Source organism: Salvelinus alpinus, chromosome 33, assembly GCF_045679555.1.
Source record: "Salvelinus alpinus chromosome 33, SLU_Salpinus.1, whole genome shotgun sequence".
Taxonomy (NCBI): Eukaryota; Metazoa; Chordata; class Actinopteri; order Salmoniformes; family Salmonidae; genus Salvelinus; species Salvelinus alpinus.
Genome location: NC_092118.1, coordinates 449,390 through 466,579, shown reverse-complemented (window position 1 = coordinate 466,579; position 17,190 = coordinate 449,390). Strand labels below are relative to the sequence as shown.

At 42.3% G+C, this 17,190-nt stretch overlaps 1 protein-coding gene across 1 annotated transcript in view; it reads left to right on the top strand.

The window, feature by feature from the left end:
- LOC139563184 (ALK tyrosine kinase receptor-like) overlaps nt 1-17,190 on the top strand; it is an 819,033-nt gene that overhangs the window by 697,456 nt on the left and 104,387 nt on the right. Inside the window, exons 12-14 of the mRNA XM_071381520.1 lie at nt 6,549-6,714; nt 12,601-12,748; nt 14,635-14,760. Of these exons, the coding sequence (XP_071237621.1) occupies nt 6,549-6,714; nt 12,601-12,748; nt 14,635-14,760 (440 nt within the window). The remainder of the gene's footprint in view (nt 1-6,548; nt 6,715-12,600; nt 12,749-14,634; nt 14,761-17,190) is intronic.

Sequence of the window (17,190 nt, the reverse complement as noted above, 5' to 3'; positions counted from 1 at the left end):
TACTGTTTGTAATGATTTGTCTAGTGGGCTATCTTCTCATAATCGTAAGGTATGCTTTCGCCGTAAAGCATTTTAAAAATCTGACACCATGGTTGGATTCACAAGAAGTTAATCTTTAAACCTATGTAAAATATGTTTTGTTTTCTGAGTTTTTACAATGAGTATTTCTGTATTTGAATTTGGCGCCCAGCAGTTTCACTGGCTGTTGAAGAGGTGGGACACTACTGTCTCACGTGCCCAAGAGAGGTTAAACATACAAATTCTTCTATCAATGACTTAAAGATTGCTGTACACCAGCGGAACCTATCCAAGTTGAAGGAGCTGGAGCAGTTTTGCCTTAACTTCTCTGGGATATGTGCCAAATATATGTTCTCTGGGATATGCGCCAAATTCAAAAAATTACTATAAAAATCAAACTTTCATGAAATCACACATGAAAGACACCAAATTAAAGCTACACTTGTTGTGAATCCAGCCAACATGTCTGATTCCAAAAAGGATTTACGGCGAAAGCGCACCAAACGATTATGTTAAGTCAGTACATAGCCACAGAAAAACACAGCCATTTTTCCAGCCAGAGAGAGGAGTAACAAAAAGCAGAAATAGAGATAAAATTAATCACTAACCTTTGATGATCTTCATCAGATGACACTCATAGGACTTCATGTTACACAATACATGTATGTTTTGTTCGGTAAAGTTCATATTTATATCCAAAAATCTGAGTTTAGGCGGGACGCTACTGTCTGACTTGGAAAAAGCCTGAGAAAATGCAGAGCGCCATATTCAAATAAATTACTATAAAAATCAAACTTTCATTCAATCACACATGAAAGATATCAAATTAAAGCTACACTGGTTGTGAATCCAGCCAACATGTAAGAATTCAAATAGGCTTTTCAGCGAAAGCAAACGATGCTATTATCTGAGTTAGCACCATAGTAAACAAAGAGAGAGAGAAGCGTATTTCAACCCTGCAGGCGCGACACAAAACGCAGAAATAAAAATATAATTCATGCCTTACCTTTGAGGAGCTTCTGTTGTTGGCACTCCAATATGTCCCATAAACATCACAAATGGTCCTTTTGTTCGATTAATTCCGTCAATATACAGTGGGGAGAACAAGTATTTGATACACTGCCGATTTTGCAGGTTTTCCTACTTACAAAGCATGTAGAGGTCTGTAATTTTTATCATAGGTACACTTAAACTGTGAGAGACGGAATGTAAAACAAAAATCCAGAAAATCACATTGTATGATTTTTAAGTAATTAATTTGCATTTTATTGCATGACATAAGTATTTGATCACCTACCAACCAGTAAGAATTCCGGCTCTCACAGACCTGTTAGTTTTTCTTTAAGAAGCCCTCCTGTTCTCCACTCATTACCTGTATTAACTGCACCAGTTTGAACTCGTTACCTGTATAAAAGACACCTGTCCACACACTCAATCCAACAGACTCCAACCTCTCCACAATGGCCAAGACCAGAGAGCTGTGTAAGGACATCAGGGATACAATTGTAGACCTGCACAAGGCTGGGATGTGCTACAGGACAATAGGCAAGCAGCTTGGTGAGAAGGCAACAACTGTTGGCGCAATTATTAGAAAATGGAAGAAGTTCAAGATGACGGTCAATCACCCTCGGTCTGGGGCTCCATGCAAGATCTCACCTCGTGGGGCATCAATGATCATGAGGAAGGTGAGGGATGAGCCCAGAACTACACGGCAGGACCTGGTCAATGACCTGAAGAGAGCTGGGACCACAGTCTCAAAGAAATTCATTAGTAACACACTACGCCGTCATGGATTAAAATCCTGCAGCGCACGCAAGGTCCCCCTGCTCAAGCCAGCGCATGTCCAGGCCCGTCTGAAGTTTGCCAATGACTATCTGGATGATCCAGAGGAGGAATGGGAGAAGGTCATGTGGTCTGATGAGACAAAAATAGAGCTTTTTGGTCTAAACTCCACTCGCCGTGTTTGGAGGAAGAAGAAGGATGAGTACAACCCCAAGAACACCATCCCAACCGTGAAGCATGGAGGTGGAAACATCATTCTTTGGGGATGCTTTTCTGCAAAGGGGACAGGACGACTGCACCGTATTGAGGGGAGGATGGATGGGGCCATGTATCGCGAGATCTTGGCCAACAACCTCCTTCCCTCAGTAAGAGCATTGAAGATGGGTCGTGGCTGGGTCTTCCAGCATGACAACGACCCGAAACACACAGCCAGGGCAACTAAGGAGTGGCTCCGTAAGAAGCATCTCAAGGTCCTGGAGTGGCCTAGCCAGTCTCCAGACCTGAACCCAATAGAAAATCTTTGGAGGGAGCTGAAAGTCCGTATTGCCCAGCGACAGCCCCAAAACCTGAAGGATCTGGAGAAGGTCTGTATAGAGGAGTGGGCCAAAATCCCTGCTGCAGTGTGTGCAAACCTGGTCAAGAACTACAGGAAACGTATGATCTCTGTAATTGCAAACAAAGGTTTCTGTACCAAATATTAAGTTCTGCTTTTCTGATGTATCAAATACTTATGTCATGCAATAAAATGCAAATTCATTACTTAAAAATCATACAATGTGATTTTCTGGATTTTTGTTTTAGATTCCGTCTCTCACAGTTGAAGTGTACCTATGATAAAAATTACAGACCTCTATATGCTTTGTAAGTAGGAAAACCTGCAAAATCGGCAGTGTATCAAATACTTGTTCTCCCCACTGTATATCCAAATTGTCAATTTATTTGGTGCGTTTGATCCAGAAAAACACCGGTTCCAACTTGTGAAACTTGACTACAAAATTTCTCAAAAGTTACCTGTAAACTTTGCCAAAACATTTCAAACTACTTTTGTAATACAACTTTAGGTATTTTTTTAACGTAAATAATCAATAAAATTGAAGATGGGATGATCTGTGTTCAATACAGGATTAAAACAAACTATAGCCAGCCTTCTGGTCATGCGCCTCTAACAAACAGGACACAACAAGTGACCCTGATTCAAAGTGGCCGTACTTCTTCATTACACAAAGGAAAAACCTTCAACCAATTTCTAAAGACTGTTGACATCCAGTGGAAGCGGTAGGAACTGCAAGAAGGTCAATTAGAAGTCTGTATTCCCAATGAAAATCCATTGAAAAGAGAGTGACATCAACAACAACAAAAAAGTCTGAATGGTTTGTCCTCGGGGTTTCGCCTGCTAAATAAGTTCTGTTATACACACAGACATGATTCAAACAGTTTTAGAAACTTTAGAGTGTTTTCTATCCAAATCTACTAACAATATGTATATCTTATCTTCTGGGGATGAGTAGCTGGCAGTTGAATTTGGGTATTCTTTTCATCCAAATGTGAAAATTCTGCCCCCTATCCTAGAGAAGTTAAAGTTTGGGCAAAAATCCTAGTGGCTAGATGTGCCAAGCTTATAGAGACATACCCCAAGAGACACGCAGCTGTAATTTCTGCAAAAGGTGGCTCTACAAAGTATTGACTTTGGGAGGGTGAATAGTTACGCACGCTCAAGTTTTCAGTTTTTTTGTCTTATTTCCCTGTTTGTTTCACAATAAAAAAAAATTGCATCTTCAAAGTGGTAGGCATGTTGTGTCAATCAAATGATACAAACCCCCCAAAAATCCATTTTAATTCCAGGTTGTAAGGCAACAAAATAGGATAAATGCCAAGGGGGTGAATTATTTCGCAAGCCACTGTATCAATATTTACTGCCTAGTCATTTCTAAACGGGTTAAACCATACTGACCACTGCACTTACCATTGTTTCAATTCACTACAGTGAAACATGGCAAAATCAGTTTGAATGCCCAGCTAACTCAAACTTTTCTCCTCATTTGCAGTGTATTCCTAGGCTGTAGCGAATGGGGAGTTATTGTTTTTCTAGATTTGCTTGAGATTAGTCTTGATAGATAAACGTGGCTGGACCACAACACTGATCGAGTCACTAAATCCTGATTTGTGGGAACGATGGAAATGGTGCCGTTCCCATGGTCCAGCGTGGCTGTCAGAAGAAAAACTTAACCCCCAAAAATTCTTGAACTGAACATTTTCAGGAACTGCAAAAGAAATGCCATATTTTACCATTCATGAACATACTAATCTCGGTTAACCCAGAACTAAAGTATTCGGTAATAGGTCAGACGCTCAATTAAGTTCTGGGTCCATACGTGATCGGAGAAGAGATAGAATGAGGATCAGAACCAAGATGAAGAGCTCCACCCTCTCTCTTTGTAAGTTACCGGAAAGTCTGTGGGCCAAATGTCCCCTTCCCTGGGATATCGTGTTTTGTCCAAAGCACTAAATAATGCTGCTCCTAATTCTGCTCTTTATCTGACTCATCCCATTGTATCATGAGAGATCTACAGATACCATTTATGTTTACGTAGTCTATCCATGAACGATTACAAACATACAAACACGCAACTTCAGAAACTATTTGGAATACATGTTCTTGATCCTAGAGTCGTGAAATGTTCAGAGTACATACAGTGGGGAGAACAAGTATTTGATACACTGCCGATTTTGCAGGTTTTCCTACTTACAAAGCATGTAGAGGTCTGTAATTATTATCATAGGTACACTTCAACTATGAGAGACGGAATCTAAAACAAAAATCCAGAAAATCACATTGTATGATTTTTAAGTAATTAATTTGCATTTTATTGCATGACATAAGTATTTGATACATCAGAAAAGCAGAACTTAATATTTGGTACAGAAACCTTTGTTTGCAATTACAGAGATCATACGTTTCCTGTAGTTCTTGACTAGGTTTGCACACACTGCAGCAGGGATTTTGGCCCACTCCTCCCTACAGATCTTCTCCAGATCCTTCAGGTTTCGGGGCTGTCGCTGGGCAATACGGACTTTCAGCTCCCTCCAAAGATTTTCTATTGGGTTCAGGTCTGGAGACTGGCTAGGCCACTCCAGGACCTTGAGATGCTTCTTACGGAGCCACTCCTTAGTTGCCATGGCTGTGTGCTTCGTGTCGTTGTCATGCTGGAAGACCCAGCCACGACCCATCTTCAATGCTCTTACTGAGGGAAGGAGGTTGTTGGCCAAGATCTCGCGATACATGGCCCCATCCATCCTCCCCTCAATACGGTGCAGTCGTCCTGTCCCCTTTGCAGAAAAGCATCCCCAAAGAATGATGTTTCCACCTCCATGCTTCACGGTTGGGATGGTGTTCTTGGGGTTGTACTCATACTTCTTCTTCCTCCAAACACGGCGAGTGGAGTTAGACCAAAAAGCTCTATTTTTGTCTCATCAGACCACATGACCTTCTCCCATTCCTCCTCTGGATCATCCAGATGGTCATTGGCAAACTTCAGACAGGCCTGGACATGCACTGGCTTAAGCAGGGGGACCTTGCGTGCGCTGCAGGATTTTAATCCATGACGGCGTAGTGTGTTACTAATGGTTTTCTTTGAGACTGTGGTCCCAGCTCTCTTCAGGTCATTGACCAGGTCCTGCCGTGTAGTTCTGGGCTGATCCCTCACCTTCCTCATGATCATTGATGCCCCACGAGGTGAAATCTTGCATGGAGCCCCAGACCGAGGGTGATTGACCGTCATCTTGAACTTCTTCCATTTTCTAATAATTGCGCCAACAGTTGTTTCCTTCTCACCAAGCTGCTTGCCTATTGTCCTGTAGCCCATCCCAGCCTTGTGCAGGTCTACAATTTTATCCCTGATGTCCTTACACAGCTCTCTGGTCTTGGCCATTGTGGAGAGGTTGGAATCTGTTTGATTGTGTGTGGACAGGTGTCTTTTATACAGGTAACGAGTTCAAACAGGTGCAGTTAATACAGGTAATGAGTGGAGAACAGGAGGGCTTCTTAAAGAAAAACTAACAGGTCTGTGAGAGCCGGAATTCTTACTGGTTGGTAGGTGATCAAATACTTATGTCATGCAATAAAATGCAAATTAATTATTTAAAAATCATACAATGTGATTTTCTGGATTTTTGTTTTAGATTCCGTCTCTCACAGTTGAAGTGTACCTATGATAAAAATTACAGACCTCTACATGCTTTGTAAGTAGGAAAACCTGCAAAATCGGCAGTGTATCAAATACTTGTTCTCCCCACTGTATAGGGGATTCATTGCCTTCAAATCATTTGAAAAATGTAAATGGACAAAATGGAGTTTGGAGATTTTCTTCAGTCAATGATGATAGACATTTTTTACTACAGTGAAACATGATGAAGATGCTTATTTTATTTATTCCGTTATATCTCGCTTGCAATCAGGAGTTAGACGAGTAGGATGGAAAAAATGTTTCTGCCATTTCACTATGTTGGGGTTTATTTTTGTGAGACTATAGAGTGTTGTGGGGTTTGTTGAAGTGAAATGAAAGATGAGGCACAATTTGTGTGATGGGAAATGTGATGAGTTTGAACAGTGTTCTGAATGATGAGTGTCTTCATTTGCCTGTGTGTGTGCGTGCATGTGTGTGTGTGTTTGTGCGTGTGCGTGCATGTGCAAATGTGTGTGTACGTGTGTGTGCAAATGTTCATGTATGTGTAATTAATGTTTTTTACAGACACCAAATGGGCCTTTCACACTTGTGGGGCAGTGGGTTCAGAGGGGCCCACCCCAACCCAGTGTAGCAGCTCATATCGGAACAGCAACATCAACGTTACCGTGGCAACCAGAAGCCCATTCAAAGGCATCCAAATCTGGAGGGTGCCGGAGACTGGCAGTTACAGGTAAATCAAAACACCGGCTGCATCTCAATAGTCTTAAGTGGCTTCCTTTCATGGTAGGTGTAACATATAGCCTGAATCGCAAATAGTCTGAATTGGCATGGTAAATGTAGCACATATGCTGAATCTTAATAGTCTAACTTGGCTTTAACGGTAGGTGTAGCACACCGTCTCAATCTCAATAATCTAAATTGGCCTCCTTTCATGGTAGGCATAACAAAGGGGCTGCGTCTCAATAGTCTAATTTGACATACTTAGGAGAATGTCCAATACAGATTTGCTTTAGACACTCATGCACAGACACACTATCTATCAATTCAATTCAATTTTCAATTCAATTGACTTTATTGACATGGCAAGTTCATTATTACTTACATTGTCAAAGTATACATATCGAAAAATAAAAATCAAATATATATGTATATATATACAAAATATATATATATATTTATATATAAATAAATGTTGGGACCAACAGCAATAATAATAGTAGTAGTGGACATGGCATTACCATTAACAACAACTACAACAACAATATTAATCAGAACAACAATACATTAAATCAATGGTAGTAGACCAGTGTCAATATGACTTGAGAAGACATATGACCTGGTATGAAAGACAAAACAAAACTAAGCTAAATGAGAAATATTATCAACAATACTTTGCATTTTTCACTGGCTGTCCCTCAGGTTGTGGCAGGAGGACACATATTTGGCTGCCAAAACTGCACATTTTGGCTTTTCACCCAATAAATATGAGATTTTTTCTTCATCTTTTATAGTTTCAAATTCTTTGTATTGAGTTATAATTTTGGGAAAGAAATATGCTCTTAGTTCTGAGTATTTGTCACAGTGTAGTAGGAAATGCACCTCTGTCTCTACCTCTCCCCTGGAGCAGAGTGAGCACAGCCTGTCCTCTCTGGGCAGCCAGGTTTGTCTGTGACGACCGGTCTCTATAGCCAGACTGTGCTCCTGAGTCTGTACCTAGTCAATGTTTTCCTCAGTTTTCTATCAGTCACAGTGGTCAGATAGTCTGCCACCATGTACTGTCTGTTTAGAGCCAAATAGCATTGAAGTTTACTTTGATTTTTTGTGGTGTCTTTCCAATAGGTTATATATTTTTCTTTTTGTTTTGTGATGATTTGGTTGGGCCAGATTTTCTGAGGGCTGTCCTGAGGCACTATGGGGTTGGTTTGGGTTGGTGAACTGAGCCTCAGAACCAGCTGGCTGAGTCTCTCTCTCTCTCTCTCTCTCTCTCTCTCTCTCTCTCTCTCTCTCTCTCTCTCTCTCCCTCCCAACCCTCAAGCGGCCTTCAAAAAATCCATAGCCTAGCTCTCTTGTCCACGGACAGCAATCGTCTATCCTTTCCACTTCCTTAAACGAGCGGGGCATTACTGGCTAACCAGAGTCTTTGGTTTAGAGAGTATGGCTCTAATGGTTAAATAGCATGACTCACACTTATTACACCCGGCTCCAGTAACCCACAATCACAAGGTGATTAAGAGGCTGCTTCTTATGCCTCTCTTTCTCTCTCACTTTTTCTCTCTCTCTCACCTGGACTCCATTACTTTGTTGATTACCCCTCTATATTTGTCTGCACCTCAGGTTGTTCCCTGTGTCAGTATTGATGTCTTTATTTTTCCCCCTGTCTAGGCGCTGTTCCTGTTCTATTTCATTTTCATGGCCATTGTTTATGAAATGTTCTCCCTGTACCTGCTTCTCGTCTCCAGCGTCGATCCTCACAGAATGCACGACAACACTAAAGGAAGCATCTGGGAGTTTTTGTTTTAGTTGGTGATGTTGGGTCCGGGTGCCATCACTGAAGGAACCGGGGGTGCCTCAGCTAGGTCATCGGGATTCCACACCTTAGATACTAACATCAAGGCGGTGACCCGTTCCTGTAGGTTCATGCTCTACAACATTCGCAGAGTACGACCCTGCCTCACGCAGGAAGCGGCGCAGGTCCTAATCCAGGCACTTGTCATCTCCCGTCTGGATTACTGCAACTCGCTGTTGGCTGGGCTCCCTGCCTGTGCCATTAAACCCCTACAACTCATCCAGAACGCCGCAGCCCGTCTGGTGTTCAACTTTCCCAAGTTCTCTCACGTCACCCCGCTCCTCCGCTCTCTCCACTGGCTTCCAGTTGAAGCTCGCATCCGCTACAAGACCATGGTGCTTGCCTACGGAGCTGTGAGGGGAACGGCACCCCCGTACCTTCAGGCTCTGATCAGGCCCTACACCCAAACAAGGGCACTGCGTTCATCCACCTCTGGCCTGCTCGCCTCCCTACCTCTGAGGAAGTACAGTTCCCGCTCAGCCCAGTCAAAACTGTTCGCTGCTCTGGCACCCCAATGGTGGAACAAACTCCCTCACGACGCCAGGGCAGCGGAGTCAATCACCACCTTCCGGAGACACCTGAAACCCCACCTCTTTAAGGAATACCTAGGATAGGATAAAGTAATCCTTCTAACCCCCCCCCCCCCCCCCTTAAAAGAGTTAGATGCACTATTGTAAAGTGGTTGTTCCACTGGATATCATAAGGTGAATGCAATAATTTGTAAGTCGCTCTGGATAAGAGCGTCTGCTAAATGACTTAAATGTAAATGTAAATGTAATGGCTCGAGAGGTCTTCTTGCCTCGGTTGGCGCGGCAGGCACCCACCCCACATCATGCTTCAGCCGGCCCATCAGACTCCCATGCCTCGGCCGCCCCGTCAGGCTTGCCCAGGTGGGACACCGGGTGGCGTCCCTCGAGGTGGAGGGTACTGTCACGCCTGTTCCCACTCTCCCCTCCGGCGCTCAATATTGGACTCACCTGGACTCCATTATTTTGAAGATTACCCCCTCTATATCTGTCTGCTCTTCAAGCTGTTCCCTGTGTCAACATTGATGTTGTTATTTCTTCCCCTGTCCAGACGCTGTTCCTGTTCTGTTTCATGTCTATTGTTTATTAAATGTTCTCCCCGTACCTGCTTCTCGTCTCCAGCGTGGATCCTCACACATGCTCTGTTTACAGAAGCTTTATAATGCACTATACCACCTGTGTGTAACGCATTATTGGAATGCTCTTAATAATAACAGCATTAAAGATCAGCGCCACTGTTCGCTCACAGCACCTTTGTTATTGATTTTGATTTGTTCATGAAACAGAGAGAAGTATCCAGCAGTGCGTATTCTGCTGTGCAATGATGTCAGAAGAAAAAAACATTATTCATTGCTTGCAGTAACTTATTTGTTGTTGATATATTCTAAACGGCCTTGGCAGTTTAACCAATTAAGTACTTTAGCTTTAAAGGTGCAGTATGTAGAAATCGATCTGCCATTACCTGGTTGCAAAAATGTTGTTTATGTGACAAAACAAGTAGAGAGAATCACTGTGAAATATATATACAGTACCAGTCAAAAGTTTGGACACGTCTACTCATTGAAGGGTTTTTCTTTTAATTTACAATTTTCTACATTGTAGAATAATAGTGAAGACATCAAAACTATGAAATAACACAAAATGGAATCAAAATCTGTTAAACAATTCAAAATATATTTTATATTTGAGATTCTTCAAAGTAGCCACCCTTTGCCTTGATGACAGCTTCCAAACTCTTGGCATTCTCTCAACCAGCTTCATGAGGTAGTCACCTGGAATGCATTTCAATTAACAGGCGTGCCTTGTTAATTTGTGGAACTTCTTTCGTTCTTAAAACTTCTTTGGGATCGGCGCCCCTTCCTCGGGATGTTGAGCTAACGTAGGCTAATGTGATTAGCATGAGGTTGTAAGTAACAAGAACATTTCCCAGGACATAGACATATCTGATTTTGGCAGAAAGCTTATAATATTGTTTATTTAATTGCACTGTCCAATTTACAGTAGCCATTACAATGAAAGAATACCATGCTATTGTTTGAGGAGAGTGCACAAATTTGAACATGACACGTTATTAATAAACAAATTAGGCACATTTGGGCAGTCTGATAGAACATTTTGAACAGAAATGTAATGGTTCATTGGATCAGTCTAAAACATTGCACATACATTGATGCCATCTAGTGGCCAAAATCTAAATTGGACCTGGGCTGGAATAATACATTATGGCCTTTCTCTTCTCAGTTAGATTTGGGTATGTCATTTTTGGCGAAAATATGGTTTCCGGATACTCCCGTAAAGCCCAGCTCATTGGCTATCTAGCTAGCTTTGTTTAACCGCGATTGGGGCTTAATTGACAAAGATAGTTTTTCAAGTGATGGCCGCCCACGTCATCGGCGTGCCAGGAAGGCCTATAGGACACCAAATATGGTATCCTATAGGATATACTACACCCCCAATGAAATAGTGAAGTCTTGTTAGCTTCTAGGATCTCCGAGGAATAGATTCGAACATGATTTGACTCATTCAAACAACGTTTAGGGTGAGATTTTTGCAAATTGAATGAGTGGAAATACAAAATCCATCGTGCGTGCTATATAGACCTTTTTAGGATATGAAAAAGTATTTTATCTAACAAAACGACACTTCATGTTATCTCTGGGTCCGTTTGGATGATAAGTCAGAGCAAGATTTCAGAATGTAAGTACACATTTCACCTTCAGAGGTGAATTTATCAAACCTATCCCGTTGAAAAAAGTGTTTTGTTGTCAGGAGCTCTCCTCAAACAATACCATGGCATTTTTTCTTTGTAATAGCTACTGTAAATTGGACAGTGCAGCTATATTAACAAGAATTTAAGCTTTCAGCTGAAATAAGACACTTGTTTTTACTCTAAAATCTGCGATCTTGATATAACGCGCTGAATCATTTACAACTGTCCCGTTCACGGAACGCCGATCCTTAGGACAACAATAAGAAGAAGAGACTTGCTTGGGCCAAGAAACACTAGCAATGGACATTAAACCAGTGGAAATCTGTCCTTTTGGTCTGATGAGTCCAAATGTTACATTTTTGGTTCCAGCCACCGTGTCTTTGTGAGATGCAGAGTAAGTGAATGGATGTGTGGTTCCCACCATGAAGCACGGAGGAGGAGGTGTGATGGTGTGGGGGTGCTTTGCTGGTGACACTGTCTGTGATTTATTTAGAATGTAAGACACATTTAACCAGCATGGCTACCACAGCATTCTGCAGTAATATCAATCCCATCTGGTTTGCTCTAGTGGGGCTATCATTCAGGCTGTGTAAAGGCTATTTGACAAAGAATTAGCGGGATGGAGTGCTGCATCAGATGACCTGGCCTCCATAATAACCCAACCTCAACCCAATTGAGATGGTTTGGGATTAGTTGGACTACAGAGTGAAGGAAAAGCAGCCAATAAGTGCTCAGCATATGTGGCAACTCCTTCAAGACTGTTGGAAAAGCATTCCAGGTGAAGCTGGTTGAGAGAATGCCAAGACTGTGCAAAGATGTCATCAAGGCAAAGGGTGGCTACTTTGAAGAATCTAAAATCTAAACTGTATTTTGATTTGTTTAACACTTTGGATACTACATGATTCCATATTTGTTATTTCATAGTTTTGATGTCCTCACTTGTATTTTACAATGTAGAAAATAGTACAAATAAAGAAAAACCCTTGAATGAATAGGTGTGTCCAAACTTTTGATTGGTACTGTATATATAAAGATCGTATTTTCAGTTGTTTGAAGCTGGAGTACATAACCAAAATTAAAAAGACTAAAAAGCTAACCTTATGGACGGGAAGCATAGAAATAGTGCACATAGAACGGATCTACAGCTTATCAGACTTGGTTTCTATGGGGATGACAGATCTATAACTCACATTTCTATGTGAATTTGGTGGGGTAGCACACAGCGCTACATGATAGACCTTTAAGTTAAATTATTTATAACGCCTTATGCACTGGCGGTTCATGCCTTTCCGTTTGTGTGTATGTCCAAAACAGGATCACAGCTTGTGGGGCGGCTGGAGGTCGCAGTGTATTGACCATGGCCAAGTCACATGGTGTCCAACTCACAGCAGACTTCCTGCTTCAGGAGAGCGAGGTGCTTCACATCCTGGTGGGCCAAAAAGGAGAGGACGCCTGCCCCAATGTGAGTACCATCTTCCCCAAAACTATTCTGAATAAATGTCAAGGCTCAACACTTTCACACTTATGCCCCATCCCAAATCAGCCACTATCTCCGACCTCCTAGGAAGGCACTTAGATATAAAAAGACTGAGTAGATCCCAAAAACATTTCTCACCCCAGGACACTTCAACTGTTGACTGTCCAGGAAAATTAAGAAGGGGGGGCACTCTGTTTCTGCATCGATCAGAAATATTTATTGACAGTACAAACCATCACCAGTTAAATAGTTCTTGGTTAATTCATATTTTTGGTGGGGATGAAGTGCGTTTGGGTATACCTTTTTCCAGGACTGTGTAGACCTAAGAGGACTATATCTATAAGAAGGGCCTGATAACTTGGGGGGAAAAAACAAATACAATGAAGACAGACCAAGGTAAAACCAGGGTTCTTATTCCGGTGTATTTGCCTTCTTATAAGCCAGGTGGAATCGTTGCTTTATCACTTATACACCTATACACAATTCTGTCAGATCTTCAGAAGTCCATAAGTAGCCTATTATAGACTACAGCATGGCCTAACTTGATCCCAACTGGAATGTTGAAGTCTCAGGGATACGGAAAAAGAAGAACATCCTCAAAACTCCTCTCACACCATAAGGGAGCACGTTTGAATTGATATCCCATGGATTGCATTGCCATTTCACCTATAAACGTTGTTGGAATGAATTTCCTTTCAATCCATCATGTTGTTTTTGGCCTCATCCCAGACTTGTCTTATACTTTGGAGTTCTCAGTCAGGAATCATTTGGAAAATGGATAAAATATATTGGAGAAAAATGTCAGACAAGGAAATGCAGAGAGGTGGCCCAGACACCCAGACAATGGGGAACTGGAGTCATTTGAGGTCTCAGACTCTCAGTTCACTTCTATCAGGTCTATAGTCCCGAAGGGAGAAGATACTCCCAAAGGTTGTTGGTGCTTTTAAAAATGATTTGTTCAGGGGGTTGGTGTGTTCAGTGTTTCTCAAACAGCCTCCCCTCTGTAGGAGTATTAATATCCTTTTAGGCTTTTACACACCACGCACACATGCACACACACACACACAAACACACACGGGGCTGCAGGTTGCCTATGGTTAAGAGCATTGGGCCAGTATCCAAATGTTTGCTGGTTCGAATCCCAGAGTCAGCAAGGTGGCAAAATCTGCCGTTCTGCCCTTGAGCAAGGCAGTTAACCCCCAACAACTACTCCCCGGGCGCCGATGATGTGGATGTCATTTAATGCAGCCCCCTGCCTTAAGGTGTTGGGTTAAATGTGGAAGACACATTTCAGTTGTGTCCCCTTACACACACACATACAAACTATGTGCCTCAACCCTAGCAGGATGGCAAGAGCAACAGGTGGGGGTTAGGGGTAATTCTGTGTGAAATTGAGCTCTCGCTGCTCCCGTACTGGCTGACTTGGCTGTTTGGTTATTATTATCTGTCCTCAACACCGCTAGTCGTTTGGCTCTTGATACGTCTCTCATTTGTTACAATAGCCCAAGTTGCCGATGGGCAGAATGGGAAGAATAACACACTAGATGCAGTAAAAAGCCTGGTCCCAGATCACTTTGTGCTGTCTTGCCAACTCATATGGTCTTGGTCACATCTGGTTTGGCTGGACAATGACTGTTGAAGTTGGCAAGACACCACAAACCGACCTGGGACAAGGCTACTAGGCTAGTAAAGGCCCAAGTCTAACTAAAGATCTGAGCATGGAACTTGACTTCAGCGCATATCTTGCATTGACATCAAACCATGATTTATGAGGAAGTCTGAATTGCACAGACATACAGTGTCTCAAATGTGTTATTTTGCCCTGATTAAAGAAAGTGAGGGATTCACACTTTTTCTATTCTCATTGGTAGACCAACGAGATCCTAAACAAGATCTGTGTGGAGCAGATGCCATTGGAAAACAAGACGCAGGTCAAAGGGGGCGGGGGCGGAGGTGGCGGAGGCGGAGGCGGAGGCGGAGCCACCTATGTGTTCAAGGTAAGGAGAGAAGGCCGCGTACCGATAACTGAGAAAGCTTTATTAGACTTTCTTGCCCTCCTTGATCACTGATATGTATTAGTGAAGATGTATTTCATATTGCTTTCAACTGTCAGATATGGGAAGGAAGGAAGGAAGGAAGGAAGGAAGGAAGGAAGGAAGGAAGGAAGGAAGGAAGGAAGGAAGGAAGGAAGGAAGGAAGGAAGGAAGGAAGGAAGGAAGGAAGGAAGGAAGGAAGGAAGGAAGGAAGGAAGGAAGGAAGGAAGGAAGGAGAAGGAATCTGATGAGGAACAGAAGCTGTAAAATAAATTAAAGGAAAGGGGACATATTAGATGATTTAGATTTATGAATATGTTTTTTTATTTGTCCCTCAGCTGTTCCTTTTTAATTGAAGCTGGGCTGAAGCGGGTCTAAACACACATACATTAAATGTATAATATATATAATACGGTCACACAAATTTCCTGGTTGGCAAAGTTCCAGATGAATATTGTCATTTATCGGCGTAGTAACAAACCCCCACCTCGCAACCCAAGCGAATCAAAACTGTTCACACCCAGGGCCTCCCGAGGGGCGTAGCGGTCTAAGGCACTGCATCACAGTGCTGAGGCATCGCTACAACCTCGGTTCGATCCTAGGCTGTGTCCCATAGGGTGGCGCACAACTGGCCCAGCGTCGTCCGGGTTAGGGGACGGTTTGGCTGGGGGGATTTCCTTATCTCATGCTCTAGCGACTCCTTGTGGCAGGCCAAAGCCTGCAAGTTGACTTTGGATGGTGTTTCGTCCAACACATTGGTTCGGCTTGCTTCCTAGTTAAGAGAGTAGTGTGCCTTGGCAGTTCGTGTTTCGGAGGATGCATAAGTCTCGACCTTCATCTCTCCCGAGTCTGTTGGGGAGTTGCAGCGATCAGACAATATTGTAACTGCCAATTGGGGGGAATATATAGAGTAAGCAAAATATATACAGAAACAGTCGAAAGTTTGGACACACCAAACAATGATTCAAGGTTTTTTCTTAATTTTTACTATTTTCTACAGAGGGGAGGCTGTCATAGTGAAGACATCAAAACTATGAAATGACATATATGGAATCATGTAGTAACCAAAAAGGTGTTAAATATATACAAATATATTTTATATTTCAGATTATTCAAAGTAACCACCCTTTGCCTTGATGACAGCTTTGCTCACTCTTGGCATTCTCTCAACCAGCTCCATCTGGAATTATTTTCCAACAGTCTTGATATGCTGAGCACTTGTTGGCTGCTTTTCCTTCACTCTGCGGTCCAACTCATCCCAAACATTCTCAATAGGGTTGAGGTTGTGTGATCGTGGAGGCCAGGTCATCTGATGCAGCACTCCATCACTATCCTTCTTGTTCAAATAGCCCTTACACAGCCTGGAGGTGTGTTGGGTCATTTTCCTGTTGAAAAACAAATGATAGTCCCACCAAGTGCAAACCAGATGGGATGGCGTAACGCTGCAGAATGCTGTGGTAGCCATGCTGGTTAAGTGTGCCTTGAATTCTAAATAAATCACTGATAGTGTCACCAGCAAATCACTCCCACACATCACACCTCCTCCTCCAAGCTTCACTTTCAAAGTTAATCCATTCACCTACTCTGCGTCTCACAAAGACACGGCGGTTGGAACCAAAAATCTCAAATTATGACTCATCAGACCAAAGGACAGATTTCCGGCGGTCAAATATCCTTTACTCGTGTTTCTTGGCCCAAGCAAATCTCTTCTTATTATTGGTGTCCTTTAGTAGTGGTTTCTTTGCAGCAATTCGACCATGAAGGCCTGATTCACGCAGTCTCCTCTGAACAGTTGATGTTGAGATGTGTCTGTTAATTGAACTCTGTAAAGCATTTATTTGCGCTGCAATTTCTGAGACTGGTAACTCTAATGAACTTATCCTCTGCAGCAGAGGTAACTCTGGATCTTACTTTCCTGTGACGGTCCTCATGAGAGACAGTTTCATCATAGCGCTTGATGGTTTTTGCGACTGCACTTGAAGAAACGTTCAAAGTTCTTGAAATTTTCCCAATTGACTGACCTTTATGTCTTAAAGTAATGACGGACTGTCGCTTCTCTTTGCTTATTTGAGCTGTTCTTGTCATAATATGGGCTTGGTCTTCTGTAAATCACCCCTATCTTGTCACAACACAACTGATTGGCTCAACTGTATTAAGTAGGAAAGAAATTCCAGAAATTAACTTTTAACAAGGAACACCTGTTAATTGAAATGCATTCCCGGTGAATAACTCATGAAGCTGGCTTAGTGAATGCCAAGAGTGTGCAAAGCTCTCATCAAGGTAAAGGGTGGCTACTTTGAAAAATCTCAAATCTCAAATATATTTGTTTAACACTTTTTTGGTTACTACATGATTCCAATATTTCATAGTTTTGATGTCTTCACTATTATTCAA